Source organism: Zeus faber, assembly GCF_960531495.2.
Source record: "Zeus faber genome assembly, chromosome: 12".
In the NCBI taxonomy this organism is placed as follows: domain Eukaryota; kingdom Metazoa; phylum Chordata; class Actinopteri; order Zeiformes; family Zeidae; genus Zeus; species Zeus faber.
This window is the reverse complement of record NC_137196.1, coordinates 9126472-9154409: the sequence shown is the minus strand read 5'-3', so window position 1 is coordinate 9154409 and position 27938 is coordinate 9126472. Positions and strand designations below refer to the sequence as shown.

The 27938-nt window shown below is 41.3% G+C and overlaps 3 protein-coding genes across 3 annotated transcripts in view; 2 read left to right on the top strand and 1 right to left on the bottom strand.

Annotated features, from left to right (window-relative positions):
- The first annotated feature begins 320 nt into the window (after positions 1-320).
- On the top strand, positions 321-11048 carry LOC307237555 (E3 ubiquitin-protein ligase MARCHF2-like). Its single transcript, XM_080010293.1, has 5 exons — positions 321-706; positions 3819-4100; positions 4240-4435; positions 7960-8169; positions 9652-11048. The coding sequence occupies exons 2-5, from the start codon at positions 3916-3918 to the stop codon at positions 9805-9807; spliced, it is 747 nt and encodes a 248-aa protein (XP_079866419.1). The 5' UTR covers positions 321-706; positions 3819-3915; the 3' UTR covers positions 9808-11048.
- A 207-nt stretch (positions 11049-11255) lies between these two features.
- LOC307238525 (ras-related protein Rab-11B-like) lies at positions 11256-15346 on the bottom strand. Its single transcript, XM_080011555.1, has 5 exons — positions 15155-15346; positions 13485-13680; positions 12705-12898; positions 12478-12558; positions 11256-11940 (listed from the first exon to the last, which is right to left on the bottom strand). The coding sequence occupies exons 1-5, from the start codon at positions 15192-15194 to the stop codon at positions 11795-11797; spliced, it is 657 nt and encodes a 218-aa protein (XP_079867681.1). The 5' UTR covers positions 15195-15346; the 3' UTR covers positions 11256-11794.
- Positions 15347-16796: 1450 nt separating this feature from the next.
- LOC307237544 (mitochondrial import inner membrane translocase subunit TIM44-like) overlaps positions 16797-27938 on the top strand; it is a gene marked incomplete at its 5' end in the record, with an annotated part of 11198 nt that continues 56 nt past the window's right edge. The window contains 13 exons of the mRNA XM_080010278.1: positions 16797-16826; positions 17401-17499; positions 18463-18627; positions 18744-18824; positions 19054-19203; positions 19377-19510; positions 19648-19733; positions 19987-20079; positions 20292-20416; positions 20504-20554; positions 24777-24866; positions 25032-25142; positions 26068-27938. The exon at positions 26068-27938 is cut by the window's right edge and continues 56 nt beyond it. Coding sequence (XP_079866404.1) covers positions 16797-16826; positions 17401-17499; positions 18463-18627; positions 18744-18824; positions 19054-19203; positions 19377-19510; positions 19648-19733; positions 19987-20079; positions 20292-20416; positions 20504-20554; positions 24777-24866; positions 25032-25142; positions 26068-26187 — 1335 coding nt within the window. The 3' untranslated portion in view covers positions 26188-27938. The remainder of the gene's footprint in view (positions 16827-17400; positions 17500-18462; positions 18628-18743; positions 18825-19053; positions 19204-19376; positions 19511-19647; positions 19734-19986; positions 20080-20291; positions 20417-20503; positions 20555-24776; positions 24867-25031; positions 25143-26067) is intronic.

Here is a 27938-nt window from a genome sequence, read left to right as displayed (position 1 = left end):
ACAATGCCAAGAATATTGTGATTAATTTTGCTACGTTTTCTTCGCTACATAGACTCATTATTGAACTGTTATAGAATATTGTGCTGTGCAATACTCCAGAAGCATAGTGGTTTTAGTTTGAGAAGTATTGATTTTTGGTTTGTTTCTGTGTTTGTGCGCTGCATCTCAACATGTGGATGTTCCATCCCTAAGGGATGTGAGAGAGTATGGGGGGGGAAATATATATATATCAGTTTTAGTTAACGATATTCAATATAGTTATTACATAGTTGATATATTGTTTGTGTTTCAACGTGCTTATAAAGTGAAAATCGATTTGTTATACTTGCTTTTTTAATTGTGTATACAACTGCACAGCGGCCATGGTGGTCACGTGACATGCGCACAGCTGAAGGATGTTGACTATCATCTGCTAGCCCGTTTGCCAGGCTAACTGTCAGAGCGCCGAGACCAACACCAGCGTCTGATGCGTTCCCTTTTATGTCATTTATCTTTTAGAAGAGGGACAACACAGCCGAGCGAGTGGGGCGGCGGACTATGGAGGCGATACGAGGCACTGGGTGTTTTCGCACGCATAGAAAGCAGTTTATTGTTTGATGTCAATGTCATTTTCTGTAGCTAGGCTAGTGCGGTTAGCCTGCCCGAGGCTAGGTGGCTAACGCCGTTAGCCCGACGGTGTTGCTGTTCAGAGGGCCGAGGCCGCAGGGTGAGTAACAGCGCGCTGGTACTCTGGTTTCCTGAATCATAACGCAAGATCGCCGGCATGTCCAGTTATCGCCATGCAATATTCAATATATGTATCATCATTCGGCGAGCCCGTCAACCTTTTACTACATTAATGACAGTCGACATTGGCTTTGAAGGAAATTCCAGCCACTTTGACCACTTTGTGCAGTGTGAAGTGACCCAGGCGACATGTTCTTGAGTATTTCCCTATTTCTGTCATTTCTGCTCTGCTCTCATTTTACAAGAAGTTTTCAAACGCCTGGTGTCAGAAATGTTTTACACGCCCCTGCATAACCATTTCACTATTGTCATATGTGTAATATGTTCATTTGTATGTTTTATTTTTTTTCTTAACAGCTTATTGTACATTGCCTATTTTTTCGTTATATCTGTTTAATTTTATATTATCAGTTTTTCTATTTTTAGGTTTATTGCATATTTACAATATTTTCTATTTTTAATACTCATTACTTTATTATTGCTCATTGTTTTGACGTGATCTTCTGTAACACCGTGGACTTGGGATGAATAAAGTCTGTTAGTTAGGATGCTCTCAATAGATGTGCACCCTCACAGGTCAGGATCAAGTGCCTTGTCTCAGTGATCCTGTAACTGTCTTGGTTAAGGCAAGGACATTTATTCCAGCTGATCTGGGGCCTTAAGGTGCAGTCTCTTTTATAGATAGGCAGGCAGGCAGGCAGGCAGGCAGATGAATGGATAGATAATTGATTAATTCCTGGAAGGAAATTACAGTGTCACATCACTGCATATTGCTGCTGTCCTAGCAACATTACACATCAGAGATGCACTTAAGCTGCTTTTGGATTATTTTGTAATGTTAAAGGTGGATGGATAGGTACTTTAATCATCCCATCAAAAACAATAGGCAAAACAAAGCAATAAAATAAAAGTATGAAAAAAGAACTGCCACTATATGTAAAATATACTATAGACAGTTAACTGTACTTAATAAAATATCTCCCTATACACACTAAACCTAATAAACCAATATGATGTAAATAAATTCAATAGAAAGACCTAAAAAATAAAAGGTCATGTCCAAAAATAAAATATACAGTCCTATACAATAACTGATGAAATAAACAGTGTGGAACCAGAAAGTTGAATGTGCAATAAATTTAAACACCATACACACAACAGTGTTTCCCACATAATTATATGTGGTAGGGGTTAGATCAGGGCTATTTTGGAAAATGTTTATGAACTAAACCCATTTGTCCTTATTTACTTTTCATATGATTTTTGCATGTTAACAAATAACTGACAGTTTTTATGAGCCGGACGTTATCGGTAGTGAAAACTTTTATCTGATTGGCTAAGCGAACATAATGTGACATTGATGAGCGGTGCTGCTGTTTGGCTCTCGACCAAAAGTTAGAAATCGGCGGCGCGTCATGCTGAGGAATACAGATGATAATCAAGCGGCCCACTCCAAACGATAATATATATGCGTTAGTGAAGGCGCAGTGATGGTTTCAAAGCACAGGAGAGCGGATTTCAATCGCTAGTTCAAGTATGGCACCGAAATGAGGCGCCGAAATCTGCATTGCAATTTGGTCCGGTAGGTGCCAATCGTATAGGAACCGGTGCCATAGTGGTACCGGGTTTCGGTACCCAACCCTATAAACATCCCCGTGCATGATGATTCAGAGTGTGCAGGGAGAGGATTTTCACCAGGGCTGACCCCGACTAAAGATTTTCCTAGTCCACTATTAGTCAGTTCAAGCCATTAGTTGACTAATCGTTGCACATTTATGATATTAATTTAATTATTTAATTACTGTATATGTTTTTTACCCATCAGAAAATGTTTTGAGTTCCAGGGCTGAGAAAGAGTGTTATAATTAACACTCTTTCTCAACAAATCCAGTAACAACCGCTAACATAGGGGGTTTGTCATCTATGGCAAAGGAAAAACTTGGGTCAAATGACCCTGCAATAGACAGGTTTTAATCGGCTCCACCTCCGATTGGCTCAGATGAAAACAGGACACCTGGGTTCAGACGTGTTCATCACGTTGAAATTGGCCGTGCAAATACGCAAAGACGGCAAATTGCTTATTTTGCCGGTTGCATCCAGTTTAAAACCCAAATGATCCAATATAGGATTGCAGAGAGAGAGAGAGCGTATATAGAGGCGCATCGGGGTGCCCGCTTTCCAATCTGCATATCACAACCGCAGGTTGTTGGGTTGAGGGTAGGAACATTTTGACATATTGCCCAACCCTAGTGGCGGTCAATGTTGACAATGTGGCGAGCCACCACAAATAAATCAATGTTTGGGGAAACACTGCGCTTACGCGACCATGCAAAACTCCAATCGGTGATCGCTGGGGGGCAGTGATTGGCGATAAACTATTTTATCGAGGGTGCGCATGAGGGCGCGGTGGGGTTCGCACGCGCATAGAACATAATGTCATGTGGCAAATGCGGTCTCCCCGTTCCAGAAGTGCAGTGTTTATTATTTTCAAGGGAAGTTTTTTCGCAAAAACATCCAGTTTTTACAAAATGAAGTCCCAAAACAACAGGGAGATGTGTGTCCCGACAGTGTTCTTTAGGAACAGTACAGTAAGGACTTGGACAGCCCCTTAACTCGGTTGTGTTTAAAAAAATTGGTTTCCTACATGTAGGAAACAGACAAAAATAAATAGATCTAAAATAAAAATACAGGCACGGGAGCCTACGCGCCCTTTAAGCCCCACTCCGTACCGGACTGTAGAGAGGAAGTGAGACCCAATCACCAGTGGCTACTGGACAGCTCTGAGCAGAGAGGGAGAGACCCTCCGCCCCCTCTCTCCCTCTTTCCCCCTCTCCCTCTATCTCTCTCTCCACTCCAATTTCAGAACACGGTAAACTGCACTTACACAGCTTCAATTCTTTGATTTTTCCTGGCGGATGAAAAAAAAAGTGTCATCAATGTCAATCGTGATCGATGGAGTCGATCGCCGATAGACGATTTAATCTTAAATTGACCAAAGCCTACACTGCACTATACACCAAAATGTGTAATGTTGTTCTAAGTACAATGCCCTCTTATCGCCTCATTTAATCCACCTGGCATTTTCTCTGCAGGTGGACCGAGAGGAGAGAAGTGTTGGAAAGGTGTCTGACAGGGCATTCTTTTGTATGGTCTGAGAACGTATCAACTTGACCCATCCTCAACACAGTCATGTCTACATCGGGATGCTGTCACCTACCAGGCTCCCTGTGCGATTACTCAGGGAGCTCTGAATCCGACACCTCTAAGGAATCTGAGGAGTCCGATTCCACCTCGCAGGCCCAGTACATCGCTAAAGTTACAGCTAAAGATGGCCGCCCACTTTCCACCATCGTCAAAGTGGTCAGCTTGCAGAGGTAAGGGAGGGAGGGTCCAAGCTGGATCCTTCCTTGCACTGTCGGACAACACAACTCAGATTTTCACTGCAATGACAATGAAGATAATATGCATTCTGTCGATCAATATGCTATTATCTTTTGTGCTGTCCCTCTGTAGTGACGTGGGAATGTGTCGAATCTGCCACGAGGGGGCAGGAGGGGAGATGCTGCTGTCACCCTGTGACTGCACAGGCACACTGGGCAAGGTGCACAAGAGCTGCCTGGAGAAGTGGCTGTCCTCCTCCAACACCAGCTACTGCGAGCTCTGCCACACCGAGTTCACCATCGAACGGCGACCACAGCCCCTCACTCAGGTCAGAGAGCCCACGGCCTCCGGTTGGAGGGTGTCTGTGCATTCTCCTCTTTCATTGATTTGACATTAGAGGGTATCACAAATTTAATAAGCAAAATCCAATGGGAAATGTATTTTTCTTGAAATTATTTGTCTGTTGTCAAAAGCATGCATAATGTGATTGTTTTGTATTATGTGATCAGAGATCCACCTATTGGTATAGGTGACCCACTGCAGCAACACCCAACTTGTCGCGCATTTTTCAAATCGCCCCAAGCCGCCAAATAAGTTGGAAAAAAACCTTTCTCGAAGGAAAATAAGATTTTTCCAGATTTGTGTTGCTTTGTGTTTATTTAATCTCTCAATGTATTTTTAAAACAGAGTTTGATTTATCAATAGTAGATAAACATTAAACCGTCAAGTTAAATATTCCCGTTAGATTACATGGGGAAACACAGTTCACTTACCGAGACGCTGAACAATGCCGATCGATCGTTTACTTTGAAGCAACTGTCCAGGTGTTGATCATTCCTTTATTTTCAATGTGATGTGAAGTCACAATGTGAAACCGTTTTGATGGAGTTCAACCTTTAAGTCTTACGTGTTTTATACACACACCTGGAAACATTGTTGTGTAGGTGGCGTATACCAACAAACAAGAAAAGCTGACGTCACTTCCGTAAACAAGACGAGGATCCTTCAGTTTCACTTGTCTGTGAAAGCTTTCATCTCCATGTTGTTATAGATTACGCAAAGCGTTGGCGGAAGCTCAAAATCATATCGTGGACCTTAATCTGACCAGTGCGATGGAGCCAAGTCAGTGTAAGCAGCGCGTACTGGACTTAATTTGTCCACATAATAACTCCAAGAATTTTGAAGATATTTGGCATATGTACATTTACAGTATGTATTAAATGACACACAGAGGTTGATATACAAAGACCTATTTTGTTTACAGACTGCACATTTGGTTGTGTTGTCCGCACTTTTAACTCCTAAATAATTACACTTTTATAAAACATGTATGTTCTTACTGTTAAATAAAAGCTTTTTTTAAAAACAAAGATGTTGTGTGTCGATGACACTGTTCAACATTCCTTATAAACACAAGAACAATGCAGAGATTGCCCCATTCAGCAGGGTGTCAAGCGGCCATGTGACAAGTAGCCATGCGGCTGTGTTGGTCCTCCAACCATTTGCACTACTGACAAAAAGTTAGGGATATTCGGCTTTTGGGTGAAATTTATGGAAAATGTAAAAAGTTCACACTACAGTGATATTATATCATGAAAGTAGGGCATTTAAGTAGAAGCATGCAATGGTGATTTCCTCATCTCAAACAATTGATTGAAACAAAAGCCAACAACAGTGGTGGGTTTACCACAACAAAAAATGTCAATGTCTCAATAACTTGTCATGTGGCCTTGAGCATCAATTACAGCTTGAAAACGACGTCTCATGCTGTTCACAAGTCGACTTATTGTCTGCTGAGGCCTGGCACCCCACTCTTCTTGAAGGGCGGCCCTCAGGTCATTGAGGTTCTGGGGTACGGAGTTACGAGTCCCTACACGGCGACTCAGCTGATCCCATAGGTTTTCTATTGGATTCAGGTCAGGAGAAAGTGAGGGCCACTCCATTTGAGGTACCCCAGTCTCCAGCAGCTGTTCCCTAATGATGCGACCTCGATGAGCTGGAGCATTGTCATCCATGAAGATGAAATTAGGCCTGTGTTGTTCATGCAGGGGCACAATGACTGGATTAATGATGTTATTCAGGTAGTATGGGCTTGTCACTGTACAATTCACAAAGTGTAGGGCAGTTCTGTATTGACTAGACACACCTGCCCACACTGTAACACCACCACCTTCAAAGGCTCGTCTGGTGACAACAGTGGCTGATGCATAGTGCTCTCCTTGACTTCTCCAACATCGTTGGTGGCCATCATTTCTGCTCAATGTGAATAGACTTTCATCAGAGAACAGCACTGAGGCCACTGTTCCCTCGTCCAGCGTAAATGCTCCCTGGCCCATGCAAGACGATGATGCCTGTGCCTGGTGGTGTGGTCAGGTACCCTTGCAGGTCGTCTAGCACGCAGACCACACTGATGTAAACGGTTTCGAATGGTCTGACGTGACACTTGGGTGCCTCTCACCTCCCTTAAATGTGCCTGGAGTTGAGTGGCATTCATCATCCGGTTCTGCAGGGCACTGTTCACAATGAAGCGCTCATCAGTGTGGTATGTGGCCAAAGGACGTCCACTTCTATGCCTTTCTGTGGCTCTTCCAGTCTCTCTGTATCTCTGTTGCAACCTGCTAATGACACTCTGTGACACTCTAAGCTCAGTGGTCACTTCCCTCTGAGAACATCCTGTTTGAAGCCTCACATTGGCGAGGTAGTGTTGATGAATTGTTAGGTGTCGTCTTGGTCTCATGATGTCAAAATGTGAACAACACGATGAAGAGGACTGTTTAAATACCAATTCTAACTGAACCAGGAAATGTATTGGTCGATTCATGGATCAAACACCTGTTGTGAATTTTGCCGTTCAGCTCCTTGTTAGAGAACAGCAAGTTGTGCAAAAAGTACTGAAACATTGAACAGTTGGACACGTGCATTCAAACGTTTAGAGAAGGTCAAATTAAGTTCACCTGTAAAGGTTAAAGTACATTTTAGGTTCATCCTGAAATTTCACCCAAAAGCCAAATATCCCTAACTTTTTGTGAATAGTGTGCATTCTGGGAGCTGGTTGAATGAAGCCAAGTGTGGGAAAACTTTGAGAGTGATTATCTCAGAAACGCAGTTTGCCGCACCCTAGTCATTAAAAAGCCATAGCTTCAAAAATATTTGCTTGATTCGCACAAGTGTTTTGAAGCTCTGATTCTCCACTTTAAAATGACGTGGAAAAAAAAGTCAAAAGGCACCAAATGTACCTAAAATCTGTGGTGGGTCACATATGACCTTTTATTCCATATTAATGATCATTATTATGTAGGATTGGGCGATATGTCAAAATTTTCCTACCAGCCACCGTCAGTCAACATCCAGCGATTATTGATATATTCATCATGGGGGGGGCACAATACATGGTTAAAGCGGCGGCATGGAATACCAGTTCCTATTTGAGCACGCTTTTAATTACGCTTTACAAGTCATAAAATTAGCAAAATAAAAATGACAAAAATCGCCCAAAAAAAACAACCACAAAAAAAAGGCAGATGGACTCAGCCAATCGCTGGCTGTGGATATATTTGTCGCCCAAGCCTATTATAATGGTCTTCTCGTGGGCGGAAGTTGAGTGTGGAGTCGGCAGTCTATTTTCTAGAGTTAGCAATGGAAATGTCTCAACAAATTATTATAATATCACTGAGTCTGGACTGCATAGCAGCCATGACAAATACGTCATAGGTTTTATCCACTTAAAATGACAATGGCAATTGTGTTACCCTGGCATGATTTCCTATATCAACCCTTATCAAGCTTTTACCATGCAAGCTGGATTTTTTCATAACCATGGCAGCATTCTCTGTTCCCTGTGGTCGTGTTCAGTGGCTGAAGGACCCCGGCCCTCGCAGCGAGAAGCGCACGCTGCTGTGCGACATGGCCTGCTTCCTTCTCATCACGCCGCTGGCGGCCATATCCGGCTGGCTCTGCCTGAGGGGGGCGCAGGACCACCTACAGCTAAAGAGCCGACTGGAGGCCGTGGGGCTCATCGCCCTCACCATTGCCCTCTTCACCATCTACATCCTGTGGACATTGGTACGTACTGTGCTAGGTGACCGATCGTCTCATCTAATTGAACAGAGATAGGATTTCTACTTCCACTGAGGTTCTGGACAACAGTTTTTTCATCCTGGGCTTCTCCTTATTCTTCAGGAACACCTTACATATGCATATTAGTAGAATGCCTGTATTTGGGCCTGTGCGTTCTAAGGTGTAAACACATTTTGGCAAAAGAACACACAAGATCTCTTAACCAGGGTTCTTACCAATTTAAGTACTCAGATACCTTGAAACTAGCCCCCTTTGTGCTGAAGTTTTTAAAAAACAAGATAAGTGAAAACCTGTGTTATTCCTCCCTGGTTTTGCTATTCAAATTGTAGCGTCATAAAACATTTCCAGAATCACTTCTGTGACAGATTATGCCAGGGAAATGTAAATTTAATCCAGCATGGTTGGAAATAGACCATTGAAATAGTAGATGACAATGACATGAATTAATATTAATTTTATATATATATATATATATATATATATATACATACACACACACACACACACACACACACACACACACGATAGACGATAGACGATAGACAATGAGAATATATTTTAATTAATAAAAATCACATTCAAAATTGATTGATTTGTTTTGTGTCCTTGAAAATGAAAGAAGTGTGCTTAAAGTATGCCAGAATGAACCCTGGTTAATGCCTATAGCTTTATATTATGCATTGCATTTTAGGATATTGGTGTGTTATGATGTTCTGGTAAGGGTACTTTATCATTGTTTTAACTGTATTTTTAGAATACACAATTTGTGGCATGATATCAGAGATGGGCACTCGAGTTGACGACTGATTTGAGCCTGACTTAAGTCGTACATGACGAGACTTCAGACTTGACTCAAACTCACCAAAAATGCCTCGGAAACATCCCAAGAAGTGGTTTTGTGATTATAATTTATTTTTGCAACACACCCTCCATCCATTCATCTCAGGACTCGTGGTCCACATGTGCACTAAAAATATTAAACAATAAAAATTCAGGGTTGCTGACATGGCTGTTAGCCTAGTCACATGTGAGTATCCCAGTTTATGTTGGATTATACCTCTCACTTAATGCCACAGCAGTGCAGAGTTATTCCTCTTACATACTGTATAATGTTTTGCAACTTCCACTAGTGGGAAGGTAAAGGGTATTTGTTTTCCAGCAGTGCAGGCTGCTTCAGTCCCAATTGTCCTCATTGGGACTAAAATAAAAGTAATGATTATTTTAAACCATTGTAGCGAACAATTCTCAGGTAAACTTGACAGGACACTTCAAACTTGCCTTCAGTTGAGCAGATTTAATAAAATAATCATTGGTTATGAACCACTGGTTCATATGTTCTCATATTTCTGTGTATATCTTCAGTCAGAATATCGGCAAATACACTCCAAACATGCCACGCAATGTGGGAAACTCATAAAATATCAGATTTTATGTCTCCTTTTCCCTTCATTCCCCATTTTCTCTCAGGTGTCGTTCCGCTATCATTGTCAGCTCTACTCTGAGTGGAGGAGGACCAATCAGAAGGTTCGCCTGCTCATGCCCGACATCAAAGGGGGACACGCCACGCAGCATTCTGTGCCAACCAAGTTGACCAAGAAGACAACAGACGAGACCATTGTATGAGTGTCGTCCGTGGAGATTCAGCGCTCTACAGAAATGATAATATATCACGTTAAAATAACTTTTGCACTTCTTGTGGACCAGGGTGGGTGGAACCCCCTCCCCCTACTGTTTACTTTTCTTTGAAGCACTTGATGTGAACTCCTGTGGTGTAAACCAATGACAAAAGAACATCTGTGGGGGTTTATTTTTTCGGGGAGGAACTCGTTCCAGAGATGACGTTGGCACCGGATGGATGCCGCTGGAATGCGGACACTAAATCATGTGGACACTGGAGTAACTAGCTTGACCATACAGCTTTTACAGGAACTGGGAATCTCTTGGGGCCATAAGCTTATGTAGAGGGATATACCTGATTTAGCATGTTACTACAGTATACCTGAAGCATACGCACTACCTATGTACTATCATCCTCCCTGTGGCCCTTCACAAAATATTTAACAGTTTTCCAACAACAGGCGGCTAATAGCCTGGCATTGACTTAACAGTCTGAGAAACACACGATTAACCAAATCATTTAACGCTCTCTGTGAATAATCTTTCTAAAACCAAATGGTCGTCTCATACTGAGGATATCTGTAATCGGAAATTTAAAATGTCTTGGTAAAGTTTTATTATTGCTGTCTGAATGGTAGAAAAAAAAAACCACAGAATCAATTCCTTTTCTGCTACGACACTGACTAAAATACCAGAGTCAATGCCACTCTAAAACCACAAAGCTTGCTTATTATATAATCGATTACTCAAACTGCAGCCGTCAAACGGCACAGGAGAATATAACTGAAGTTATGGAAAAGTGTTTACGTTCTCAATAGACGGGCTTGTCTGTTGTCGGAAAAAAGGGAATTAGGAACTTACCTGCGCCACATCTATGTGCACCATTCAAGTATTATTAGAACAACGTACGAAGCAGCAGTAGTATTGTACAAAAGTAAAAGAAGACGACAGAATAGGAGATTTATGAAGGTCTTAAAAAAATACCTAAATTGTACTTACACTATACAAAACAACATGGCAGCACCTGGGTACTCTAACCGTGTGGCCCTGGTGGATAAATTGAGGGTGAAAAGTTTTTAAGATGTCAATTAGTTTCTGCAGCATACGCTAAATGAAGTACATTGTGTCATTTTAGTCTTCCTGCTGCACTTCCTTGAAAGTTGGTTAATTGTGCAATAAAAACACAAGTCATTTCTTGATCTCCTGTGTAGGATCTTGTATTAAACAGTGGATATTTTGAAAGCTCATTTCATGTTTTGGTCTAGTTCTGTACTACCTGAGAGGGGTCAGTCTTCATCCCTGGGATGTTACACAGGAAAGGGTACAAAATATACATTCCAACAATTCCTCATCAGGGCTTTGCGACCTGGGGGACGTTATAACACGGCACCATCCAAGAGGATCATTACAGACGTGGCATACATTAGGGACCATAAATGGACGCGGCAACATCGTAATATTGTAAAATTTAATTCCATGGCATTAATATAATGTATGTGAGCAGAAAAGCTGTCAAAAAACAACAAAAGAAAAAGAATATATCTTACACAAAATGAAGTAAGCATCAACAGCGTGACGACCACCTTTTGAGATGATGGGACTGGAAAAAGTAAGAGGAAAGGAGAGTCCAAAAACAGGACTGCTGGTACTACTGGAAACAGGCAGGTTTCAAACCCAGGGAACTGTCGGCCGCAGAGGAGGCTAGCGAGGTCTGGTGCAGGGCTATTCCACTACACTATCACAGGTACCTGCAGTAGCTTGGTACCACCAGTCATGCTTCTGGACTAGGGCGTCGCAGACCTGGGCCAGATTACCGCTCAAAATCTCTTCGATACACTTCCAAGGTCGACCGCTCTAAAATAAAATAAAAAAGTGCACCTCCTGATGATTACAGCACTCCGTGTTGCAGACGGGAGCAACGGCGTAACGTAACCGAACGGATTCCAATGAATAATCTACCCAGGTGCGGTGGGACGGTTCGCCACGGAGGGTGTTACAGGTTCTGGCAGCACTGGAGCTTGCTCCCCCTCTGGCCGTCCGTGGTGGGCGGCATGCTGATGTCCACCACGTTGTTTCCCGGGGACTCGTCGTGGGCGGAGCGCTCGGCTATCTGCTTCTGCGATACGATGCGGTAGATTTCTGTGTGTGTGTGGGGTTTTTTTTGTTTTTTTTTTAAGGGATAAATATGATTAAGTACACATCAATCTTGGGAAATAATGGGTTTGGAAGATGTATCAAAGTCTTACTATTTGAGAACAAAAAATTGAGGGATAGGATTAAGAAATGGACTCAAATGGACTCCAGGAACTTTACTCAAGTTCCTGGAGTTGATTCAGGGACAAATGACTATGCTTTTCTAAGTTGATTAATTTGTAGTCGATGTGATTGAAAATAATCTCTCAAATGATCATATATCAGTTTTTTTTCATTGTGTTTTCCTTAAAATAACACATACACTGCATGTTATATTACTATATAACTTATATTACTATATAATATATATTACTATATATAGTTCTATATTACTATATTCTATAGAGTATATACTATATACTCTATAGAACATTGTATATACTATGGTACTATTTACTATAGTATACAGAAAGTATATGCTATACTATATATATTATACATATGAAGTATCATTGTTGCTGTTGTTCCACTTCTCAGCCTTACCTGTAAGGATATTCTTGAAAGCCTCCTCAACATTTGTCGAATCCAAGGCCGAAGTTTCTATGAATGACAGATTGTTCTTCTCTGCGGGGTAACAAGAGCATGGAGACAAGTGTGAGAATCTCCCCAAGAAACAACAAAAAAGATTCAAATCCCTACTCCCTCGCATGTCATTTCACCCTCCCCCGCACCGCCTCGTACCCCGCGGGATCGGCCGAAGCCTGCGGTACCTGCGAAGGCCCGGGCCTCGTCCGTGGGCACGGCCCTGAGGTGGCGCAGGTCGCTCTTGTTGCCCACCAGCATGATGACGATGTTGTTGTCGGCGTGGTCCCTCAGCTCCTTCAGCCAGCGCTCCACGTTCTCGTAGGTCAGGTGCTTGGCGATGTCGTAGACGAGCAGGGCGCCCACGGCCCCTCTGTAGTACCTGCAGGGAGGGGGGGTTAGCGCGGCCGGTGGGTTTGAAATCGCGGCCGACTGCGCCTGTTCCGCATTACGGCTTTTCCCCTTTTCGGCTGCTGATCTGTGAGATGGGTAAACTGATTAGATGCCGGAGACAGAGAGTCTGGAGTAGAGTCACAGTCTAACCCTCTCTTGGTTGAGTTTCAAACAAATACTTGGATTTGCTTGACCTCCGTGACAATCTCAATTGCTCTGGCTTCTTTTGGTTCTGGTAAACAAACCAAACTTGTATTTGGATGTGTTAAGATTAAGATATGATTACGTAAAGATCAGCGTTGCCTTATACACCACAGCTGTTTATCACTCTAAAAACATATAAAACTCTGGTTTTCACACAATGTCCCTTCCGACAGGTAAAAAGGTAGAATTTTTATAATATGCTTGGGTTTTTCTAAAGGACTTCATACATTTCTGATCATCACATGATGCGATGAGCGTAGATGCCTACTGGGAGACGGAGTGACAACGTAACCCACTTTAAACAAAACAACACTATTAATAGACCAATTACTTCAGCCCTCACTGAAAGCTGAAGCGGCTGGGAAACCTACGCTGAGGTGATGGCCCTGTAGCGTTCCTGCCCGGCCGTGTCCCAGATCTGCGCCTTTATCGTCTTGCCGTCCACCTGGATGCTGCGGGTGGCGAACTCCACGCCGATGGTGCTCTTGCTCTCCAGGTTGAACTCGTTTCGCGTGAACCGAGAGAGCAGGTTACTCTTCCCGACACCGGAGTCCCCGATTAACACAACTGCCCGAGACAGGGAGAGAGGGAGGGAGAGAGAGAGAGAGAGAGAGAGAAAGAGAGAGAGCATTGTGTGTAGGGTGAGATGCGGCGAAGAAGCTACTGTATGTGCGTCGGTGGAAGTCTATGGAGCCGTATTTTTTGGGATAGAACATGTTGGAATATTACTTCCCAGAGGTCATTCAGACGAGGGAGGCTATGACCCATTAAACAGTATCGTCTTCCCATCCTCATTAATTCCAGTACCGCGTCTGATTTCCCATTCGGCATCTTCCATGGATTTTACAAGAAGCACAATGGAATGACGGGCCTTGTTTCGCATGCACTGAGCTCAAGTGAGCGGGTCATAAAGAGTGATTTATGTCAGACTGTGGCTGTAGCCGAGGCAGAGCCCGTTTGTTTTTCTTTTGGCCTGGACACAGGAAATGCTGCCGAACATTGTCCCGGCCTGCATTACGCCGGTCGGGCTGCAGGAAGTCGATAACAGGCTCCATCACGACCTGAATCGACAGTTTTAGGCCGCGCTGCCCTTCCTGCCTCAGCCGAGCACAGTGGATGGTGTTGCGGGGGAGAGAGGGAGCGAGAGAGAGAGAAAGAGAGAGAGAGAGAGAGAGAGAGAGAGGGGCAGAGAGAGAGGGAGAGAAAGGGGGAGACCTCGCCTCCGGCAGATGCCCCATTCATCCCACAGAGGATACTTTGTTACATCTGAGCGGCCTTTGGCTTTACAGGCCCAGGGGGATAATGTGCCGCTGGAGGTGGGAGCATGACCGGTTCTACACCCAAATAAGCAATAACGCCAGCAGCATACAGACGAACCTATTAATAATTTACTCATATTGCGCCAGCATCACTTATTCTCCACATTGTTTATATTGCTATCATGATCTTCTTTGCTACAGGTAAAGCCCCATTAGGATCCGGATCCTGTTCACATACGCACGTAGACACATACACATACTCACAATGTACAATTAGACAGAATTAACAATTAAGAAGCCTTGATTGTTACAGAAGAACAGTTTACGGTGCTGAAGGATAATGCCAGGTGATGTATAAGATGAGTGAGAAAAACAAACAAACATATCCAATGCCAGTCGATTAGAACAGGATTCACTTACTGTTATTAGATGGATCTATGTATTTTTCTTTTGCACATTTATTACTTTCTATAGTTGAAATGGCGACCAGCGACAGGGTGTTGCATCCAATATGTATAAATATAGCTGCGGGCGTTGTGATGTTGCAATGACAGCATTATGAGCAACACCACCAAACATCACCAGGAGATGGATGCATTGTTTCATTAAAAAAAAAATAAAAAATACCGCCCTGCCACACTCTGATCACATTCGTTCAAGAAATAACAACACCCTTTCTCCGCTTGAAAAGGGACAATCAGAGATCTAACCGAGCCTATTCTGTATCATGCAGTCATCTTTTTTTTTTTTTTTTTTATTATTATTAATTTTTTTTTTTTTACCTTTGAACAAGAAATCGTATTCATCGTCTCGGTTCCCCATTCTAGACGAGGCCGGTCCACCGCTTGCTTGACGGAGGAGGAGGATGCAAGGACGTGTGGTGTGTGAATGATCGTCACATACGATAACGATAGAAAAAAATAAACAGTTAAAAACTGGATGACTCTGCGCCAGCGTTGGGCTGTCAGAGCAGGGCTGGACGCAGGGAGGGAGCGCGCCCAACTCTGCAGAAGGGGAGGAGCCCTTGCGGTGCTCATACCTCCCACGAGGGGTCGCTCCGTGCGGACGTGCCAGGCGACGCCGCTCAGCTGTAGCGGATCGGGAGGCGGAAGCAAGCAAATGGGAAAGGGTTGGGTTTCGTTTTTTTTTATCAGGAAATAAATTAAAAAAAAAAAGATTTTTCACCGCCTTCTCGGCGTTTCACCCTAGATAAAGTGGCTAAATATTTTGAATAAATACAATTTTGAAAATGAAAACTCTGAAAAGGATTTCATATAATATGTATATACATATGGGCCGAGACAACAGGAAGGTGCAGATCCGTTATTAATGAAGTTAAGTTACCGTATAGGCCTGTCGTTGGCAGCTCATTTTATTTTATTTTCTTTACGTTTAAAATAACTATTTTTATGAATTAATATTTTTTTGTTTCTTTTTTGTCTGCTTTATTATTATTATTATTATTATTATTATTATTATTATTATAATGATGATGATGATTATTATTATTATTGTTATTATCATTATTATTATAATTATTATTGTTATTATTACTATTATTATTATTGTTATTATTAGTATTATTGTTATAATTATTATTGTTATTATTATTATTATTGTTATTATTGTTATTGTTATTATTATTATTATTATTGTTGTTATTATTATTGTTGTTATTGTTATTATTATTATATTATTACTATTGTTATTGTTATTATTATTATTTGTATTATTGTTATTGTTATTATTATTATTATTGTTATCGTTATTATTATTTTTATTATTGTTGTTATTATTATTATTATTATTATTGTTGTTGTTATTATTATTATTATTATTATTGTTATTATTATTATTATTATTATTATTATTATTATTGTTATTATTATTGTTATTATTATTATTATTATTGTTGTTGTTGTTATTATTAGTAGTAGTAGTGGTAGTAGTAGTAGTAGTATTAGTATTAGTATTATTATTATTATTATTATTATTATTATTTATATTATTATTATTATTTGTATTATTATTATTGTTGCTATTATTATTGTTATTATTATTATTATTATTATTATTATTATTGTTATTATTATTATTGTTATTATTATTATTATTATTATTATTGTTATTGTTATTATTATTATTGTTATTATTATTATTGTTATTAATATTATTATTATTGTTATTGTTATTGTTATTGTTATTATTGTTATTATTATTGTTATTATTATTATTATTATTGTTATTATTGTTATTATTATTATTATTATTATTATTATTATTATTGTTATTATTATTATTATTATTATTATTATTATCCCTGCGGCTGAATCCCGTCCACCAGGTCTCCGCTGATTGGCTGCCGCTGCTGTGCGTCAGCAACAGCAGAATTGCACGTGCCGCTCCGCTTATTGCAACGTCAAGATGGCGGCCTCCGTGTGTAGGTGCTACGGGGTAAGGCAACCATATGTCATTGAACTTTCACATCCATAAGCTAATAAGTAGTTGTCCTAGACAGACGAATAAGGCCAGTATCTGTATAATGTCCATCTATGTTGGTGGGCGGGTTGTCTGTATACGAGCTGTCAATTACGAGAAAGGGTTGTGATTCAAGCGCGACAGGGTTCACGGTGTTCTGCATTTCTCCAGATAGAACCGAAGGACTGCAAGGTCGCTCTGTTTTGTCCGTGTTGGTGTTTCCTTCTCATTGTGTGTCACCGAGGCGGTGGGCAGCGGTTGACACTGTTGCCTCACAACAGAAGGTTGTGGGTCCGAACAGGAGCAGGGCCTGTGGCGTTTGTATGGTCTCCCTCCCTCTTGTCCATCTAGGTTTCCTCCGGGTTCTCCCTCCACATGCGTGTCCTCGTGGAGGGAGGTTGCACGCAACCCTAACAAAATAGTTCGGGTTCCTCTTCTTGAATTGATCTGTGAACCACTTGGGAATTGACCGCTTGTCCGATCCGCTGCATATGCTCACATGTGTATATGTTCACTCCATAGAGTTTATGACACTTTAACCCCCTCACAGCTTTTCGGAAGGCGTGTCCTGGCCGTGTCGTCACAGTCTCTGGTCTCCTCGTTTGGAAGGAGAGACGTCTACAGAATGTGCAAGACCCAAAACGTCCAGGTAGAAGTTCACTACAAATCACGTCAGACTGTAATAACTTGTAAATTTCCTTGATGTGGATTCTAAATAATTGCAAAGTTTAACTGCTTTAGTATGCAATAGGACCCCACAGAGGCTGAACTAATTAAAGTTAATATTGTGACGCAATGCAAACACTGTCGTCTATAAAAAATAAAATGTTTGGATTGATAAGCCCATGATTACCATATGGCTGTCCCCGACAACGCTCCCTAATGCTAATAACTGACACTAATAACTGCTGTTTTGCTCCAAACCCAATGAGAAAGTGATTGAGGGGCAACTTTCATCTGAAATTAAGGCTTATCGTCAGACATAAAGACTTTGGCAGACTGTAGGATTGAGCAACAGAAAGTGTCACCCCTCAGGAGATGCACCAAAAATTGTGATTTGATGGTCAATTCATCTTGAGCTGTTATATTAGTAGAATAAAGTATCTGTTTGTGGTTGGAATGGATACTTGATATGATCACTGAAGTAAACGGGCAAGTTTTTGTTTGTTTAATTCAGCATAATGAATAAAGATAAGATGGTTGACAGAATGCAACAATGATATCAACCCAGCTAGACCCCAGCCAGATTAACTTACAGTGAAGCGGTTTATTGATATTTGCTCCTTTCTGAGCAATGTCAAGACCAGAATTCAAGAGATATACACATGCATATTTCACTGTACAACATGTGCTGAAATGTTTTTATGAAAGCCCCAGAGACTGTGCTGAGCAGAGAGGTTCAAATAGAGAAAATAGGAATAAAATCAAATCTATACACAGTATTTAAAATATACCGGCAACAGAAATCCCCATTCAATATGCATGATAGACAGAATTTACATAATATAGCTTTGATCTATTCATCATCTTCTAGTCAGATGAGGGGTGCTTAAGCCATAAGGTCTATAAAGATATCACCAGTCACGCAGTCCTTGTATCTCTTCCTACCCAGGTGCGATATTCTTCGAGTCGTAAAGGTTTTTTTGGTGAGTTTGTGGAGACAATACGTCAGGAGTTCAGTAAAAACCAGGAGATGAAGGAGAACATCAAGAAATTCAGGGAGGAGGCCAAGAGGCTAGAGGAGTCTGACGCACTCCAACAAGCTCGCAGGAAATACGTGAGAAGCCTGTTTTATTCACTGACGTAATGATTTTTGACATCTTCATCTTCGATTGTTTGTTTTTTTGTTTGTTTTTTTCCTTATCTTTTTTGGTCTTTTCCTTATGTCGTTAGAGAACTATTGAGTCTGAAACAGTGAAGATTTCAGAGGCATTTAAGAAGACTTGGGGATCTCTTGGTGAAACCGTCAAAGGGGTAAGCATTTAGCCCCAAATTACTACTATTTTCGTACAAATTGTGGCATACGTTCCATTATCTTTTGGCTTTCATGGAATCCACCTAGTTCCAAACAAATGGTGTTACAGTTCCTTTTTTCCCCCCAAACTATTTTATATTTTGGTATATTATCGTATTATATATTTTGGTATTTTTCAAATGTATATGCATTTTACCATAAGTCCATGATCTGTGGCTGTGACCACAGGGTCTAGAAGAATCGAGCCGTACTGACCTGGGGAAGAAGATCAAGGAAGGTGTGGAGGAAGTGGCCAGGAGCGCCAGGCACTCTGCCGAGTCTGTGTCCAAAGGAGGAGAGAAGTTGGGGACCTCGGGGGCCTTCAGGGCCATCTCGCAGGTTAAAGGCCACACCATTGCTCTGCTAAAAAACAAAAAAAAAAAAAACATGTCCCTGCTAATAACATGTCCCTTAATGTCCCTGCAAGGAGTTCCAAAATGACTGTTGCTGTCGTCTGTTATATTTCTGCTTCTTCACCACTCTCCATGCGTGTCTCACCGTCCCTTCTGCAGGGAATGGAGACCATGAAAAAGGAGATTGATGTCGGGGACGCCGGGCCATACAGGGCTCCTTCTCAGCTGAGGAAGAGGAGCGAGTTCTCCTCCAAGGCCGTGGACAATGACGGCAGGGTGTTTGAGGCCAATGAGTGAGTTCCTATTCCCTGCCTTTCCTTTCAAAGAAAAATAAAAAGTCTACTGAGCGTCTTATCTTCGCACCCTTGCATTATAACCCTACTAAGATCACCTCTCATGTCACATACATGTCTGTGTGTGTTTGACTCAGAGAGGCCATGGGAATCGTACTCCACAAGGACTCCAAGTGGTACCAGCAGTGGAAAGACTTCAAGGACAACAACATGGTTTTCAACAGTAAGTGAGTGAGTCTTCTGGATCTCTGCTATTGCCAATGTTAAAGGTGTAAATCCCTTTACAGGCAACAGAGGGCGCTAGACTCATTAAAAGAGACGGTGGGCGTCTGCTGTACCGTCTCATTTGGAAGCTTGTTGTAGCTGCTTTCAAAATCAGCAATGTACTACTTTTTTACAGGCAACGACTTGACTGTTTTCATTATTATGAAGCTGACTTCTAAATCGTAATTGTTTCAACACTTGTTCGTGTTCAGGGTTCTTTGAGATGAAGATGAAGTACGACGAAAGCGACAACACCCTGATCAGAGCATCCAGGGCGGTGACGGACAGAGTCACCGACCTCTTGGGTAACATCCACAGGGTTTATAAAACATTTTGTGTTTAAATTTTAAAATTCAGAAATAGATAGTTTTCTGTGAAATATGCATTCTGAGCAGTAAATCTGTTTATCACGTTATCGTTCTTAACAAGAAAAAGAAAACCCCCTTGTTTCTCATTTGCTGAAGCTCAATGTATTGTGGTTGTTTTTGAACTGTCTTTTTCTCTCTTTTATTTCTAGGTGGTCTTTTCTCCAAAACGGAGATGTCTGAGGTCTTGACTGAGATCCTGAGGACCGACCCCACCTTCGACAAGGACTCCTTTCTCAAACAATGCGAGAAGGACATAATCCCAAACATTTTGGAGGTGAAGCCCCCTCAGGTTCTCGATGTCTTTTCAATAAATTATTCCTCCCCAACCAACTAACCTGCTGTGTATCCTTCCTGTTTCTAGGCCATGATCCGCGGAGAGCTGGATGTGTTGAAAGACTGGTGTTACGAAGCCGTGAGTTCCTCCTATATGACTAGATTAGACAGTGAGGTTTTATTTACTCTATTTCACAGCCTCCAGACATATCCCTCCTCAAATAGTTTGGTATGTGGGGTCGATGGTGCTGTCTTGCCTGTCCATTTAGGATCATTTCACCTAATGCCATGGGCACACGACACGACTTTCAAAGTCGTCAGATCGCTGTGCTATTCACACTAAACAACTTTCTGTCTTGTGATTGGGAGTGTTGCGGTTGCCCACTACATGACCGATCGGCGACAGGGGTCACACATTGCAAGATCTTTCACCAGGAGGAATCCCTGACGATTCTGTCAGGTCTCAAAACGATGTTTTGTCACTAAAACACACGGGAGAATTGACACCGGAAATGACGCAATACCATGCAAAGGAAAGGATTATTAGTTCTTTATTAGATCAGTGAAAAAAACTCCTGTCTCTCCTTCCCCACCATCCCCCCCGTGTCTGCTCTCATTGCGTAACTCCCGAGTTAATTTTCCTCCGATCTGGGGCTTTGCTCAGCAAACTCCAAAAATCTGTCGGCGAGTGGAAAATCAGGCCAGAATCACGTAGTCTGAACTCGGCATAAGAGCACCATGTTAAACAACGGTTTTCCTTCAGTTGAACCTTATTTGTTGTTTTCCGCAATACTCGCATCTCACTCGACGCTCACTGCAGACTTAACATCACAGGGCTCAGCACTTAACTTTTACAAGTGGTTGCCAGGCTGGCAACAAGGGATCAGCTTTTGGTTGCAGAAACTGCAACTGAAAACTTTACTGAATTTGAATCTTCAGAGGGGAAGAAACACAAGTTAAGACAGACAAGAGCTGTGATAACACTAACTCCTCTAGTCACACTTGTGTCTCTGTTTCTCTCTTACACCCACATCTATATGCTCACCACACAGACAATAAGTATCTTAACATTCAGTTTGCATTTGCACTTTCCATTTTAAATCAGCTCTCAACCAGACGAGGTCTGAGCCATGCTCATTATTAATGCTGCCTGTCTACAAAGATTGAAACTGGTTATTGTAAAGGCTATATGTTGACGAATTTGACCAAATTGACTAGAAACAAAGACTAAAACTGAAGACTTTTCCTGTGTATTATTTATTCTATTTTAACCGGTTTTGTAAATACACCATATTGTTTCATTTTTGTTTTTTTTTTCTCTAGTTTTAACTGAAATGTTTTTACGCACCTAGTTGTTGTTTTAAGTTTAGGTTTAGTTAACTGTACAAGGATGCAGACACATGTATGGTGAAAAACGGTCTCAAATATACCTTTGAGTATGTTTTCTGAGTTCCCATGAACGCATGACTTCCGACACACATGGTTGTTTTCCTAGCCCGTGAACGCAGCTTTGCTTCCTGCTCTGGCATGCTTTCAACTGGAGACTAGCACTCTGTCTGTGTCTGATCTAATATCAGAGAATGTGGCCACCAGTTAATCGATTGCAGATGGCGTTGTTCCTTGGACGGATAGAAAAACAGTAAATGCTCACCTGGCAGGTGAGATGCTCCGTGGTTCGCTGTGAATTTATAACTATGAGCAGGATGCACACTTTAACTTTGTCTGACTGTGTGAAAATCTGATGTTTTCACGTCACACATGATGAGGAAAGGCATTTAAACGTGAACAGGTGCATGTGCGCATCGGTGGGCACATGAGTTCACATTTTGCTGTTGTCACTATTTTTTATGTTAAAAAGTGGTTGCCAAGGGCAACCAGGCAACCCTTGCTGTCAAGTAGTGGTCGACCGATATGTGATTTTTCGATGGCCGATGTTTAGAGAACAGCATGATATCTAATGCCGATATCATGTTGTTATTTTGCATCTCTATTTGCTCAAGTAGATCCGCACTCTGTCTGCAGTGCACTTATTTAAAAAAAAATAAAAATAAAAGTATCAACTAATTGAATGTCCACAGATAATCAAAAAATGAAACTTTGTATAAAAAATAGGTGTGAATGAAAAATAATTATAAACAATAAATAAATAATAAGGACGACGTCATATTAAATCCTGGTTAGGAAATTGAGTCTCCCCATTACAGAAGTGCAGGATTTATTATTTTAAAGTATTTACACAAAAACATCCAGTTTTTACTCAATTAAGTCTCATCGCAACAGGGAGACAACACACCAAAATGAATAGATCTAAAATATGGGGACGCTGGTGCAGCGGCGCATTGCCTCAAATGCAAAGTATTTCCAAACAGGAATCCTGCTGTTTTCTTTGTCAACCAAAACCGGTCGCGGAGGCTCAGCACTTGCCATCATCTTGGGTATATGGATAGTGCGGAAAAAGTATTGAAACAGTTTCAAATATTCCGAATCTATATGTATGTATGTATGTGACATTTTTTGTTTATTGGCCTTGTAAGCGCAGGCATCAGCCGATGCCAATTATCTCAAAATGCACATATATTGGCACGATTGATCGATCAACGACTACCGTCGAGCCCTGCATCGGTGTGAATTCACCACTCAGAACTAATTACATGCATTCAAACTTGCTTCCTGGAACTAATAATACTGAAAGAAATCCTTAGAAATTTGTCCCATTTACATTGGAAAGTGTATGTTTGTGTGAATCTATTTAGTTATGAGATATGGGAATGCACCGCACAGGAAAATGTTGTTAATAGCACGACTTGCTTTTATTGTAATTAGAAATTTGCAGCCTTCTCCACTCTGTCTACTAGACTTAAAAAAAACATGCTGAATAAAATAGAAAAAACAAGAATGATATCCCAATAAAGAATCCAAAGATAACTTACAAAGATTTAAAAACAAAAGGTTATTTAATCAATGAATAAATAAGATTTTAAAAAATCATTACGTTGGAAAATTTTTGTGTATTGTGTATTTCATTTTTTTGATGGTGAAAGTAAGAGGAATGCATATGATGTGTGATATGAAATACAAACACAATCATTGTTTAGTTATCGACTGTCTTGCATCCTATGGACAAGTGCTTCTGGAGAAACAACTTTTCAGTTGCTCCGCTCGTCACCTGAACTTTGCATGCCATGCGTGAGGGGGAGGGACAATCCATTAAACATATGGGGGTTTTGTATGCAGGTAAATATGTTGCAAAATGCAAGAGCTTGTAGAATACGGTGTGAGAACCTGCAGAACAATAATCTGAGCTTGTAGCACTAAAGTCTGAACTTGTATATTGAATCTGACCTTGTATTTTAAAAATTTCTCCCACATAATATATTCACACACCTGTATTCTATGGCAGTGTTTCCCAAACCTTTTTTCTGGGGACCCACTTTTTAAAAATGACAAACCATCACGACCCAATTCACAAGAGGCCTTATCTATAAATCATGAGAGGAGCTAATTTGTGCTTAAATGAACGTTCCTGACCATTTTTACTGCCTTTTCCCCATCACCATATATAATCTTGAAAACGTAAACCAGCCATTTCAAAGAGATATACATTTGATAAATAACTTGTTTTTATGCATCTGTTATTGAAAACATATACACGTGTTAAATACTTCATAAATGAGACTAAATAAATGCATTTAGGCAGAGTTAACAGGCTGTTATTGTTTTGATTTCCTCTCCTCAGTAAAACAAACAGGATGTTTGCCAGCCTTTCATACTAGATTCAATGTTATAAGTACAATTAACAGAACAATACAAACATTCAGTACTATAAGAAACATGCTTCTTGTTCAGTCTATTTCTGTGTTTTGTATTACATTTTTGGGAGAACAGAAAATCCCACATCGCACTTGTATGTGGTTGTAAAAGGGATGAGTAGCATGTCCTCTGGCATACCAAGGGTAAGTTTCTTTCAAAAGCTTTGTTTTGGTAGATTAGTACATTGTTTAAGGAGTAAATAAACGCACAGTATACACACATTCACTCTCATTTTATTACTGCACGTTATAGGGGATTTGAGGTTTTGCTGGTGTGCGTTTACTAACCCCTTACTAAAGTACAAATCTACCAAAACAGCGATCGGGGCACGTGTCTGTTTCTGGACATGGACAACTCACACATAAAAACATATTTATGATTCCCCTCATAATAATTCCTGATTGAAATTGTATTCCTGTGCATTATTGTAAGCTATCTGTTTTATCCTGTTATTGTAATGCACAATGACTGTCGCCCCCATTTTTCACTGGGGTAAGAAAAAATGTTTCCCATCACAGCCCTAACGTTGTGTGTCCTGCTCTCCCTCTCAGACCTACAGTCAGCTGGCTCATCCCATCCAGCAGGCCAGAGCCCTGGGGCTGTTGTTCCAATCCAAAGTCCTTGACATTGACAACATAGATGTAAGCACGGCTGTACACGCACACAGCTACACACACAGTGGTTTTGTGCGTTGCCCTACACACACCTTTCCACGAGGATGTGTTTTGTAATATTTATCTCTCTCTCTCTCTCTCTCTCCCTTTCTCCTGTTGTTCCTGAACCCTCCCTTTGCCCCTCGCATTCAGCTTGCGATGGGTAAGATCATGGACCAGGGCCCCGTGCTGATCATTACCTTCCAGGCCCAGGTCGTCATGGTGATCCGTAGTCCCAAAGGAGACCTGGTGGAGGGAGATCCAGTCAGTGGAGTGATTATTACCATCATATGATGATCCGATTAAATCCAAAACAGGAGATTAGAAGGTTACAGCGGTTCAAACGGCTGACGTCAGTCCAGAGCAGCAGCAGCAGCAGCAGCAGCAGCAGCAGCTTACTTTGTCCTATGACTTCTGCATTTCTGCCAAAAAATACTCACAGTATTCATCATAAAACGTATTAGGCTATCTGATTACATGTGAAATTGGGGGCCCTGCTTACATAGTGGATTAGAAATTAAAGTGAAGACAGACAGGAGAAGATTTCCTTGGCCTTTTAGTGCCATCGGATGCCTCCTGTTCCTAAAAACATGCATGTTTCCATCACAACCGGCTCACAAGCCTGGAGGCACGGGCTGGTTGAGGTGTGATCTTGTGTGTCATTTCTCCTCTTTATTCATTTAAAGGAGGCTCATGCAAATAACCGGAGGAGATATCATACATTCACGTTCATTAGGCGTCACTACTCATCTTGGCTAACTATAGCAGCAGTATTCTAAGCCATGTCTGCCACCCATACCGTCCACCTGCTTTAGTGGATGATTTGACGTTTTGACAATACTGAAAGCTATTGCCTACAAAGGGAATCGTAACAGCATCTCTTATGATAGAAACACCTTCGCTTTCAGCCCACTTCGTCTCCAAAACGTGGTTCGACAGGCCTGATATCTCAGTTAGTAATGCTGAAATGTCTGATATCTAACAACGCCATATTTAAATCATGTCAGCGTTTTTTTATGTGGTGTGAAGCGGTGAAGATCTTAAGTCAAGACTGGTGTTGACTGCCTTTAGCCTCCAGTCTTTATTTGGGAGTTCTGTGTACCATTTCCTTAAAACACCTTATTGGATGTTGACCCCAGCCTCCTCTTTTCTCCTCTCCCACTTTTTCCTGTATCTACCCCCGACCCAGGAAAGGGTGATGAGGATGATGTACGTGTGGGCGTTGTGTCGGGACCAGGAGGAGCTGAACCCCAACGCAGCCTGGAGGCTCCTGGACATCTCGGCCTCCAGCACTGAACAGGTCCTCTAGGAGGAGGAGGCTGATCTGGGACACACATGAACGCACAGCATAAGATGTGTGACTGTATTTGCACAAACGAAAGAAAATCCATCCCATCAGATGTATATACGAGACACACATTTCCGTAGGTGGGTCAACACCTCCATCGTCCTTTGTTTTGGGGCGTTACCTCATAAGAGAGGGGTGTGTCTGTCTGTCTGTCTCTGTCTGTCTGTCTGTGTGTGTGTGTGTGTGTGTGTGTGTGTGTCACTGGAATGTACGATCAGTACATTGCAAAGATAACTCAATCTGAGTCTCTTCTATTTATTATTTTTTTACATCTGTGCTGTTCCCTTTGTTTGCCGTTTGCTTCTTTTTCCCCTTTTACTTGTTTTTCAAGTGACGGTCCTCCAGTTGTCCAGATCTTGAGGCCACTTCCGGTCCTCCAGACGCCTTTTATGAAAGGCTGTTTCTTTAGCTCATGTCGGATCATATAATAGAGTATTTAATAAAGGTCTTTATCCAGCCAGATCCTTTCAGGTTGAGAAACATCTCATAGCCACATGTTTGTGTTCACTGCTCAGCTGCTTGTAAATACAGTACATGTCAAGCCCCCTCTGTGAGCTGCAGGAATGGACCTCAGTCAGCTTTCCATGTGTACGGCCACCCCCTCCATCCCTGAAAGTCATTTGCTGTTTCACGTGTTGCACTTATTTTCCATCCAGTACTGTCTGTAATACCCCCTGACGTTCCCCTTGACCAAGTCACTGGCCAGGGATCCAGTCAGACGGTAGCAGTTCAGAGGTTGAAAAAGAGAATTTGTATGAACGGGTACATATATTTTTTTATTATTATTTTGAGGTTTGTTTTGTGCTTCTCGGCCGTGTTTGTTGTGTCAAATAAAAATACCAATAGCAATTGACTTGTTTCAGGAAACTGCCAAGTCACACAGCATTTTTAAATGAAATATTTATTGTCTTGGCGTCTTCAAATGTGAAATGTCGGAACTGAAATTAAACAGTTAAGAAAGTGGAGCATGTGAAGCGTCTGCATGGACGGCGGTGGTCATGGCTGCACGTGGAATGATGCTCTTACTGCTCAGAGAAAATGATCTCATGAAGTCACACAGGGAAAGCTGTCTCTGTGATTTAAAAATGTATTTAGCAGACATAACTCGCAGACTTGCTTTTAGGGTGATGCTGATGTATTTCCTGCCCAGCCCGTAAGATTGCATTATAAAGAAAACTACTACCACTACCGCCACTACCAAGCTGTTGAATACTAAATGGTAAAACTTACATTTTAACGCTGACATATGGAGTAGAAAACTTTAGTACTCTGATACATTTAAGCACCAACTGAGTGTACTTTACTTAAAACATTGTTTATATTCAAGCAGCGATATTCGTATGTCATATTCCTTTAAAACACATTCCAAGGATTTTTAAAGTTTGATTGGCAAAGTTGAAAATAAAATCAAATAAATAATAAAATAACTATGCAGGGCTGTCCTTACCGTATTTTCAAACATCGTGATCAGAGGTCCAGTCCACAAAGGATGTCTAGTTTTGAAAGGTTCTTTAAAAATCTGAAAGATTATGGAATGTTGCCACACTTTACCTTTTCAATGCTGAAATGTCCGTACTGTGCTGTTGCATAGTTATAACTACACAATGAAACGTTTCAGAAACATTTTAAGTGTTTTTTCTTTTTGTTTTTTAAACCGCATATCGTTGACCTGACCAAGTTGAAGGTATCATTGTTGTTTTGTATTGGAGTTT

What these genes read in the sequence shown, in the direction of transcription:
- LOC307237555 (XM_080010293.1), top strand. Translation starts at nt 3,916, where the DNA reads ATGTCTACATCGGGATGCTGTCACCTACCAGGCTCCCTGTGCGATTAC. An exon ending in AAAGTGGTCAGCTTGCAGAG is followed by an intron (nt 4,101 to 4,239) that starts GTAAGGGAGGGA and finishes GTCCCTCTGTAG; the next exon opens with TGACGTGGGAATGTGTCGAA. An exon ending in GACCACAGCCCCTCACTCAG is followed by an intron (nt 4,436 to 7,959) that starts GTCAGAGAGCCC and finishes GGTCGTGTTCAG; the next exon opens with TGGCTGAAGGACCCCGGCCC.
- LOC307238525 (XM_080011555.1), bottom strand. Translation starts at nt 15,194, where the DNA reads ATGGGGAACCGAGACGATGAATACGATTTCTTGTTCAAAG. An exon ending in ATACGATTTCTTGTTCAAAG is followed by an intron (nt 13,681 to 15,154) that starts GTAAAAAAAAAA and finishes TGTCTCGGGCAG; the next exon opens with TTGTGTTAATCGGGGACTCC. An exon ending in CGAGGCCCGGGCCTTCGCAG is followed by an intron (nt 12,559 to 12,704) that starts GTACCGCAGGCT and finishes GTTACCCCGCAG; the next exon opens with AGAAGAACAATCTGTCATTC.